At 36.5% G+C, this 11606-nt stretch overlaps 1 protein-coding gene across 2 annotated transcripts in view; it reads right to left on the bottom strand.

The window, feature by feature from the left end:
* Positions 1 to 581: 581 nt before the first annotated feature.
* The window catches only part of APLF (aprataxin and PNKP like factor), an 83912-nt gene continuing 72887 nt past the window's right edge, over positions 582 to 11606 (bottom strand). Inside the window, exons 9-10 of one of the 2 annotated variants that reach the window (XM_019827312.3) lie at positions 10517 to 10563; positions 582 to 1021 (exon numbers count right to left, since the gene is read on the bottom strand). In XM_019827312.3, coding sequence (XP_019682871.2) covers positions 891 to 1021; positions 10517 to 10563 — 178 coding nt within the window. In that variant the 3' untranslated portion in view covers positions 582 to 890. Of the gene's footprint in view, positions 1097 to 10516; positions 10564 to 11606 lie in introns of both variants that reach the window. The other variant, XM_011281125.4, reaches the window with a different exon arrangement.

Genomic DNA, 11606 nt, shown 5'->3' with positions numbered 1-11606 from the left:
AAAACTGGAGAATAAAGGGGTTCTTCTTGAAATAAAAGGCCAGAATCTTGAACACTAGCAGACAACTTGCTGCTTTCATCTGAGAAAAAAGAACTAACGTTATTTGAGAAAATTATGGTTAAAAATCATTTCTATATCTTTTAATGTAATGAAAGAACATTGAGAGTTAAAATAATCAGGCAGGACTTCAGGTTTGAAAAAAAACCCAAAACTGTCAAATCCTTTGGGTTTTTCTACTTTCAAGTTCAGACATACAGTAAATTACAGATACGGGGGACAAAATAACATTCCCTGCATGGTGAACATTTTGATAGTCTAGTTGAATCTATTTTCAGTATCCATTTGGTACTAATTTCCCCAAGTTTCAAAGCATAAAAGTAGCAAATGAAATTGTAAAGCTCATATCCAGGGTACTAGAAAAAATAACAGCCATTATATGATGGCTGTCACTTTTTAAAGCCTGGTTCTGCTTGAAGAATTACTGCAATAGCAATGAAAGAGGCATGCTTTCCCACCCATGATGTAATTTGCCTAGTATTCTATAAAGATAGAATCTTTGGAAAAAAGAAACAAGGCCAAACTTTGTGCAACCTATGGCTTTTACTTTTTATTACCAACACACAAAGTAAATGAAAAAAACATCAATTGTTTCTCTTTAACTCTCTGCTTCCTATTTCCAGATGCTTTAAATAGGATAGAAAAAGCAAGGCAACAAAACAAATTCCATCCACTGCATGAAGGTTGGCCTATCAATGTTTCATTTGCAAAGAGTCAATAATAAAGTCATAACTATAAAAAGAAGGAAAACAATTATCGCTTAAGTGCCTCCTTAGTTCCTGAATTTTTTCCAGAAAGAACAATATGAGCCATATATTAGCACAGAAAAAAAGTTACTTTTTCCTTTTCATAAATTTTTTTGCTTCTTTCAAAAGCTCTTCCATGTCTTCCTTCTCTTGGTCTTCCTGCCCTGGTTCCCAGTCAGAATCTTCATCTGTTGGCTCATATTCTTCTTCCTCATCATCTAGAAAACGGTCATTGAGGTCATACTCATTGGATTGCCCAACATTATCACTATCTTCATCTGATATGCTCCTCACTGAAAAAAAAAAAATTTTTTTTCGGTACACAACAGATCAATCACCACTCAAACCTGAGAGTAGAGTTTTCTAACTATAAAATGTCTTTCTCTGACAAGAAGTATTGTTACTTAAGACATCGCTAACCACCACAAATTTCTAGAAAGAGGGCTAAAATTATTCTTTGCTAGAATTCTAACTTTTTAAAAAACATTTGTTTAATTCTAACTCTTCCTACTAAGAGGATCCTGAAACTAAAATGTCCTGTGAGGGCACCTGGGTGGCTCAGTCAGTTGAGTGTCCGACTTTGGCTCAGGTCATGATCTCACAGTTCGTGGGTTCAAGCTCCACCTTGGGCTCTGTGATGACAGCTCAGAGCCTGGAGGCTGCTTCAGATTCTATGTCTCCCTCTTTCTCTGCCCCTTCCCCACTTGCACTCTGTCTCTCTCTCTCAATAAACATTAAAAAACTAAAAAATAAATTAAAAAAATTTTAAATGTCCTGTGAGATTCCTAATAATGGTTCCTTAATAATATAATCAAGCGTGCCTGGTTGACTCAGTTGGTTACGTGTCTGACTCTTGATTTCAGCTCAGGTCATGATCTTATGGTTCGTGAGTTCGAACCTTGCACTGGGCTCCATGCTGACAGCACAAGCCTACCTGGATTCTCTCTCCTTCTCTCTGCCTTTCCCCTACTCTCTCTCTCTCTCTCAAAATAAATAAGTAAATAAAATAATAATATCATAATCATATTTATGCTCTCCTACCCTCTGGGGCGGTAGAATGTATTTTTGTCCCAGTTATTTACTGTCCATCCCTGTCATATGATTATATTTAACCACCCCACTGACATCAGACTTGGCCAAAGAAAAGTAGGTGGAAATGGTGTGTGTCACTTCCAAGGAGAAGCTTTAAGAGCCTTTCTGTAGTTTCTGCTGCAGCCATTTTCCCTCTGCCACAGTCTCCCTCATGCTAGATACAGGCTGATCCTTTAGCTCGGCTTCCAGGATGAGAACACACATGGGACACACGAAGGAGAAATACACCTATTTATTGTTGTGAGGCGCTGAAATTTGGGGACTGTTATCACAGTAAAGCTGGCACAATCTGTGATCAAATGAGAAAATATGAGTCTACACATTTTGTAAAGTTTAGTTTTATAGATCTTCCAGTTCATGCTTCAGTGACTGGGATTGCTGAAAATATCAGGATGACTATGGTAACACCATTAGAATTTATAGGTTTCTAAATAATACCAGAATTATAATAGAATTTTTCCATCTCGAAATCCATTTCTTCCCTCATCCCACTTTTTTATTTTCATTGAAAGCAACAGGTTTATTTTAAGATAAGCTCCCTAGGATGATGTGGAGCATTTAAGAAACAAGTAGGAAGATTCTCTCTGGAAATCTATGAATGGCAGAGGACAATCCCTGCGTGAACACCAAATGGAGGAGTTAAAAATATTATTGTTTGTACTTCTGTATATGCTTTACTTCACCTCTTCCTAAAATGTTCACATGCGATAGACAGTTAAAAAACACAAAAAACACAAAAAAGTAAGGTAATTTATCTGTCCTCTTAACTTCCATAGTCCGGACATTTACATTTTTCTTAATATCGCTATTCATTTCCAGAGAGGATTTGAGCCAGCTTATATTAATGAGGTCATAAAAATACAAATGAAAGTAGAAACTAAGAACACAAAAACCAGAATGTAAACATGTCAACCTTCATTTTTAACATAATTATTATAAACTGAGCATCAGGTTTCTCCCTAAGTTTCTTGGTAGCCAAGGCTAAAAAGGCTACATAATGATTTGCACAGTGCTCATTAGCATAAGAAGCACACCAGTCCCTTAAGGGAAATGTAGCACTGTATTTATTTGTATACATTTCTTATCCCCTGTAAGCATCCTGAGGGCATGTTTTACATCTAGCTAATCTCAACTCCCCATATAACTTTTATGATAGAAAACATTTAAAAAACATTTAGAGGGCAGTTTGCAGATGGCAAAAGGAGGGAGGGAGGAGGGAAGAACATCAATACTCTTCTTGGCCATTCTGCTTTGGAAGTATTTCATATACATAACTAGTGACATCTCAGCAAAGCATTTCCTTTCAGATTCAGAAATTACCCTGAAGATTTATAAGAGAAACATACATAAAGCTGAAACAACTTCAAGTTCTCCTCCTGCTTTATTGGCTATTCCTCTTCTCTAACATACTCCAGTCTTATATCCTAAATTCCCAAATGTATATGCTAAGCCCTGACCAACACCTGAATTCCAGGCTCCTTTATCTCACTGCCTATATACTCTCTCTACTTGCATAACTAACAGGCATCCAAAACATATTCCCAGAACACAACTCTTGAGGTGGTTCACCCAAATCCTTTCTCTTATCAGTCTTAGTATATGACTTCTCCAACCTTGACCTTCTCCAAGAAATCTTGAGTCATCCTTGAATATCCCCCACTGAAAACCCAATATCCAATATGTCAAGAGATCCTATTGACTCTGCCATCAAAATCTATCTGCCACTTCTCACTACATCTACTCCATACTCTGGTCCCCATACCATCATCTTCTTTTTTCAACCAGTTCCAATGTTCACCCAACTGGTTTCTGGCATCCACCCTTGTCTATTCTCCACAGAGGAGCCAGAAAACCTTCCAATAGCTTTCTATCTCACTCTGAATTAAAACCAAAGTCCTTACTTATAGGTCCTGGCCTCTATTGCTTCTTGGCCTTTTGGCTAAGATCAAGTGTATAGGTCCTGGCCTTAAGACCCTACACAACTGGCCCACAGCTAGCTTTTCTGATCTCATCTGCCACTCTTCACTTACTCGCTTTGTTTGAGTTCTACCCTTTCTCTACTACTCCTTGAACAGTACAAGCAGGATCATCTCCAGGGCTTTTGGAGTCACTCTTCCCCTTGACTAGCATGCTCTTCCCTGAGATAATCACCTCTCTTACTCTCTCCTCCAAGTCTCTGCTCTAATATCAAACTTTCAGAGTCTGTTTACCATCCTACCCAAAATGGCACCTGCCTCCCACCACACACACCCTTGTCATTCTGTCTGTCCTCTTACATAACTTTTCTTCTTAGCAGTTATCACTACGTGACATCATATAGTTGTTTACATGTACAGTGCCCACCTTTGTAAAATTCTACAAGAGCAAGACTTTGCCTCTATTGTATCCTCAGCTCTTGTAACAGTGCCTAACATATAGAAGACACTTAATATGTGTATTTGTTGAATATGTGAATGAACAAATCAACTGCTGAACACCTTTAGTTTTACAGAAATCCTTCATATTATAACCTACACTTTTATCACTAACCTGTCTATACAATGAATTACAATAAAGACTTTTATTTAAATCCTGCTAATTGAAGGGGCTTTAAGCTTCAATGAACCCTGGAAATCTTTAGCAACTTATTGGGTAGGCTCATTTCTTGAGCAATAGGCCATATTATTTATTTCCTCAAAAAATTGTTTACATCTATCAAATTGTCATTTACATAAACATTACACTCATATTCTTTTAACAGGAAGTTCAGAATCTAAAAAAAAAAAAAAAAATCTATAACAGAACTCCAAGTAGCTGGTAGTCAAATTTCATCCATTTTACTTCACATGAACAGGTATTTTGTGCTTTAAGGAAAAGCACCTGAAGAGAAGAGTCAAAGTCAGCTCTAGAATCCAGCTCTATGTCCTTTGTTAGTAGTGTCATGTCCATACTTCTTAACAGGGTTTTAAATGCTGACATGTGATTATCTTTCTGGAATCAATTATAATGGACCCTCCTTAGCCAATTAATGCATGACTTTAAATATTCCATAGTGTAGGGGCACCTGGGTGGCTCAGTTGGTTAAGTGTATGACTCTTGATTTCAGCTCCGGTCATGATCTCATGGTTTGTGAGACAGCCCTGCATCAGGCTCCATACTGACAGCTCAGAGCCCGCTTAGGGTTCTCTATCTCTCCCCTCTCTGCCTCACCACCCCCTCCACTTGCACACATGCTCTCTCTCCCTTTCTCTCAAAATAAATAGACATCTAAAAAATAAATAAAAATAAATATTCTACAGTGTAAATGCCATCTAGATGGGCACCTACTTTTTTTTTTTTATTGCTGAAGGTGTTTTTAGAAAACGTACAGTTTCTGCCTTTTGATGTAACTGGTCCATGCAGATAGTGAAACTTTACTTATTTGGAAAATGCTCTGAATCAGCACACCTATTGATGTGAATTATTATATGATTTCCTGAATCATGGACATAATCTCAAGAAGCCCGGTTCTTAACTAAACATGGCTACCACCTAACCTAGGAATAAAATGCCTATCTTTACCACACAATTAGCAAGTTTTTATACAAAAGGGATATGAAGAACACTGAAATCAAGGCGGGAAAAAAATCCCATGCATGTATTCTCTAACTGGGCAAGCTGAAACACAGTATAGTATCTGGATATCTGGATTTAAAGTGATGCAAGTAGTCACGTTCACATAAACCTTGCTAGTAGCACTGTTTGCTATACAGAAATTTCAAAGAAAGCTTCTCATACAAGGAAGCTTGTTGACTGGAGAACCAGGCAACATTCGATGAGGAATCCCATCACAGAAGATCCCAAGCCAAGACTCCAGTATTGTCCAGAGAATGCCGTGGTTGGTGAAAAGCTTATTAACATGCTAAACTAAACTAAACTAACAGGAGATACAGCAGTAGCTGTTTAACTGTTTACAACAAAACATAATTTTTTGTAGTGTTATTTTTTGTAGTTAAATTTCCACAGAATTAAATAGCATAATGCCATTTTTGAAAAAATAAGTGCCTATATGTAGCATTTTCTTGTATTACAACTACCTGATTTGAAATATAATTCTTGAGTGTGTCTGAGAAATCAGACGTGAGCTTGTTTAGGGGTTCCTGGGTGGCTCAGTCAGTTAAGCGTCCGACTTCAGCTCAGGTTATGATCTCATCTCATGGCTTGTGGTTCGAGCTCCGCGTCGGGCTCTGTGCTGACAGCTCAGAGCCTGGAGCCTGCTTCGGATTCTGTGTCTCTGGCTCTCTCTGTCCCTCCCTACTCACGCTCTGTCTCTCTCTCCAAAACAAATAAATATTAAAAAAAAAAAAAAAAAAAGAAGTGAGGTTGTTTCTTCCAAATCAAGGCGAACTCAGAAGTCATTTTTTCCTCTACCTTCACTTAAAGCTTCTTGCTGCTAGTTTTCTGTTTTTATGTGATAGGCCATCCCCTTCATTCAACAAAAAGTCTCTTTAAAAAGCACCATGGTAAGAGAAAGAGGCTAGACAGATGGGAGGGTAGAAGTCCAAAGATCTGGGTCATCAACAAGCCCATAAAAAATGAACAAGTCATTTAACTTAATGGCTTAATGGAATTTATGTTTTTATCTGTGAGTCAATGGATGTTGATTAAATTACTTCAAAAATCCTTTCTGAATTCTGATTTTAAAACTGAAGTTCTAATTTTAAGGCCAAAGTAGAAATCTTCATTTTCTCTACAGATCAGTGAGTAATATGAAATGTAGGAATGGACTGACAGCTTGACTGCACGAAGCAGCACAAGAGAAATAGGCATAGGCTGCCACTTATTTTTAAAAATTGATGGGTAACATCAGACTTCCATGATGGAAAATAACCACCGTTAGGGAAGAAACAAACTCTTAACACCGTTTAAAACAACATGGTATTAACTGGTTGGAATTAGGCTACAGCAATTTCTGACTTTTCTATTTATGCAGAGGAATGTGTGATATCAGAATGACAATTCCTAAATTTGTATCTAATCTTTCTTTTACAGTTTAAAATTTCATTGTCAACTCTTACCCCAAGAACATAAGTCTGAAGAGCTAGTGAAGAGTACAGTGTCAAATACATGTTGGAAGAAATGCTGGTTTTACAGAAAGAAAAGATTGTTCCAAACTGCTGATTTTTGCACACAGATTTCGGGTGTTAGGATCTAAGATGCCAGATGCCTCAGAGCAGATTTACAGCTTAACATCAATAATTCTTCAGATTTTATTTTCCTTTACCATTCTGATCTACTTTATTATATACGAATTTCTTTTTTTAAATACCATTGCACTAGCCTTTTTCATATCCCCAAATCTCTCAGCTTTCCCCACACTAAGCAGCAGTTTATATAATCTCATTTAAATTCCATTAATTTTCACAATAGCTTTTAGAGCTTTTGGGTTCTACCTCTGGGGGAAAAAGCATATATAAGCAAATGTGCGCATACAGTGGCAGAACTAGAGAAGTATTATCAGTAGAAAATTCTAAAATTCCAGGCACGAATGGTACTGACAGCACGGAATAATGCATATCACATAATGATAAAAGCCAGAATGACTTCAATAATCAGATGACAAAATGCTAATGATAATTTCTTTTAAATATCTCAACAGGTAAGTTAGCTAAGAAAGTATAAAATAAAATTTTCCTGGCACTGATTACTCTTGCATTCAATACCTTGTGCCAAAACCCCAGCACTCTAAAAAAGCATGGAAAGTTAGTGAAATTTTAAGCCAATTAGATATGTAAGAAGTTTAACACATGGTAGCATCAAACCTACAGAAAACAAAATGCACTACATAAATTGTTACGTGTGTGGAAGAACTCTGCAGACAGAAATGTTCTAGGAGTGCTACAAATCAGAAGTTAACTAGTAAGAGTTCAACGCAGTTATTTTAATAGTGGTACTATATTAAATTTTATTGTCTTATTGTGTAGTTATGATACCCCCACCTCAAATTCAACATGCTTAAACTTTAAAAAAAGGAGACGGGGTGCCTGGGTGGCTCAGTGGGTTAAGTGTCCGACTCTTGATTTCAGCTCAGGTCATGACCTCACGATTGTTTGATGTTCTCTTTCTCTCTCCCTCTTCCCTTCTTTCTTTCTCTCTCAAAAAAAACAAAACAAAAACAAAAAGCAAAACAAAACTACCTGGTTCTTCCTCCTGACCTCTACGATATGTAAATGTCATCCCCAGTCACCTGATAAACTGTATCATAATTCTGAGTCATCATTATTTCCTTTATGTCATTCCAGCCCCCACACCATAACCAATTAGTTGGCACATCTGATTTTTCCTTCAAACTCTCACTTGTATCCAATTCTATTTTTCCATTCTCATGGTGGCCACTCTAGTTCTGGCCCTTTATTCAATTGCCTAATTAACACCCAGAAGACTTCTCCCACTCTAATTCAGACTGTTCATTGTCAGAAGCTTGATTTGGATAAAATACTGCCTCACCATTATTTGCCAATGCACCCACACCTTTGGTCTAGCTTTCAAGAGCTTCTATAATCTGGCTTTGATATATCTTTTCATTATCATCCACAGTAACTACAGAAACTCTCCACGTTAGTTAAACTGATCCACTTACTAACTCCACACACAACTTACCATTTCTACCTAGATGTCCTTGATTGATCTATTATTTACTTTGACTGGGATGTCTTATACCTACCAACCACAAAGTTAAGAGACAAAGATGATTTAAATACAACCAAGGCCAATTTCAAGAACAACTTAGCATAAATTCCCACATCATGGTCTGCCCTGATGAAAGTGCTCCTGCCCTTTCCTTGGAGATTTTAGACCATCTCATCACAAGCATATAGAGCCAGAACTGGTTCTCATGGATCTCTGTAACTCTGCTCACTTGGAAGACATAATAAATGAATAAGTAAGTGTACAACAAATTAGGTATACAAACATGATTAAGAACTTGGGCGATGTTAAACTTTAAGGATTTGGGAGATGAGAAAAACAAGGATGTTAGAATTCAGTGTTAAATATCTCTAAGTTAAGAAATACAATGAGACCCCCCAACATTCAATTTAATATTTGAAATACTCCAGACAACCTAATTTGTAAGTTTTAGAACAGGAAGAATGTTCTGACTACATTGCCATGTAACAACCCTTGAAAGTAGATTAAAAATAAAACTATCTATACTTTTTAAGAAAACTGTCTTTCCAATGAAAAGTTTTTCTTATAGCTGTTGCAAAAATATGTCTTCCTTCAGAAGATTCTCTAATAATAATTCAAAGAGACTTTTCAAAGAAAATTCAGATATTTTTAACTATGCCATCTGATGCATTTTGATAACTTTTAGGAAAATGTTTCCTATTTCTATAAAAATACAGATGTGTCAAATGCCTTTTCATGGGACAGTTGTTAAACTCTGTCAGTGAAATATAGCTCCAATTGCTATACATTACATGACTCCTGGAAGGAAAGTTCATTTAACCACCATACATGCTATATCACTAGATATAGCCCCAGTAAAAAAAAAAAAAAAGTGTAACATATAACCTCTATACCCTATTAGCTCAGATAAAATGAGTTATTTGTGTCTGGAGTACTAAAGCATGAAAGTGTGTTTCAATGAGAAATTTCAAGTGGAATTCTCTTATGGTGAAATTCATTATTTTCATCACTTGGTTACAAGGTGGTTATGTTTACGCACACACAAGTGCATGGGGTCACAGCCTGTATAGTATGCATTTTATTCTCTCACTCTGTGGGCAGAAATACTGTATGCTGAATTGGCCTCTGCACTATATAAATGATATGAAGAAGCCAGAATCTGTTAAAGGTAAAAAAATATTAGAGTTTGGAAGCAGGGGAAAGAGAAGGTAAAATAGAACTGCTGTACCTAGGACTGAAGGACACTTGATCATTGCTTCTCTGGTATCTGTCCTCCTTCCCTCTCCTTCTTCCAAAACTTTAGTTTCTGTTGGGGATCCCTGCAGTGACCCTATCTTGGTTCCAGGGATGGTACAAACTAATCAGTGGTCATAGTGATTGGTCCAAGAGTAAGGATGTGATCTAAACCAGTAAAAAAAGCGAATTTGCTGATTCTTCATAGGAACAGTGAGAGCTAAAGTTATTCATCCTCTCTCTCTCCTTACATATAAACATGGGTGCTGAATAAGGATGCACATAGTTCCTTCGCTGGGACAGGAGCCAGTCTTAGGATAATAATGATGCCTCTCAAGACAGAATGATGAAAGGATATTGGGTGACAATATTGACATTACTAATGAGTCAAAGCAGTAAATCTTATCTAAATCCATCTCTACTTCTGGATTTTTCACTTAAAGAAGTCAGTAAGTTCTCATTACCATTTAGGCTAGTTTGAGATCATGTTTTCAGGTACTGGCAAACAAAAGAATCAAAACAGATACAAGGATACATATACATTGTTATGCAGTGATTGTAGAAAACCTCTGCTACATAAAAAATTTATCACTATTTTTCATCTAAGAAAAATCATTAAAATCAGCAAATTCATGGAGGCAGAGATAAAAAAAATTCACGTAAGTGGAAACTACATCTAGGTTCAACAAGAGAATCATTTGACAGTTTCATTTTGAGTTTACTCAAGTAAAATTACTTACCTGGATGTGTACTATGTCTATATTCTATCTTGTGCTGGGGATTCTTCCTAAAAAAAAAAAAGGCAAATATAAGAGTTTTCCAATCACTAAATATTAGTAAAGACTATTTAAATTAAACTAGAACACTAACCTACAAATAAAAATTAGGTCCCGATAAGTGTCTTATTGAAAAGCATTTGCTTTTTTGTTATTGTTGTTAACTATAGTCACTATGTTGTATGAAGCATCTGCTTTTTAATTACATTTATTAAGTGCCTACTACATGCTGGGCATATTTCTGGGGAAATATCTGCTGGGCAGATGCAAAGATATCCTGGTGAACCAAAATTTTTACCTCAAGACTTACTAGAGAAAAACAGTATAAGGCAAATAAAATACAACATATCATATTCCCAAAATGCAATACTGTATTTCTAAAATGTCAATGCCATATACCATATATAAAAATATAATGTAGTGTATAAAACATAGAACACAAAGTATCAAATATGTGTGTCTATGTGTGTATGCATGTAATGTCTAAGAGGATACTTCTAAGGCTCTTCTTGAATCCAAAGACCAAAGCACTTAAGTCATATCTCTAAAGATTGCCAGTTGTTATGAGGATACAGAAAAGTTAATTTGCATTGAGAAATTCATATGACATATTCCAAAGTCAAACGGAAACTACTGTTTGGATATCTATTTTTTATTATACATACTCATGATCTCTTCTATTATTTTATTAGCTAAACGTGAATAAAATAGCAGTTAGCTAATAAACTGCCCAAGCAGCACAAAATCCAAAGCAGTAACTGGTCCATCATTATCAGCTTGATGAGTACCTCTCTATGGTGGGCTAATATGGGAGAGCTGGGGGACACTGACAATAGGTATGTGCTGAGGTGCACCGCTCATACGAAGCTGTTGTGAGAATTCATGAAGAATACGGAGCAAGTCCTTAGTCTAAGGACGCAATAAGTTGTAAGTAATTAATGTTAGCCATTGACACATCCATCACTGGTTCCAGAAATAGTCATGGGGCACTAATTGTATGTCAGTCTCTGTGTCAAGTGTCAGTGACATTGCTTATTGCTAATATCTCTCTTCT

This window comes from Felis catus, chromosome A3 (genome assembly GCF_018350175.1).
Source record: "Felis catus isolate Fca126 chromosome A3, F.catus_Fca126_mat1.0, whole genome shotgun sequence".
Lineage (NCBI taxonomy): Eukaryota > Metazoa > Chordata > Mammalia > Carnivora > Felidae > Felis > Felis catus.
This window is presented reverse-complemented; position numbering and strand designations above follow the sequence as displayed.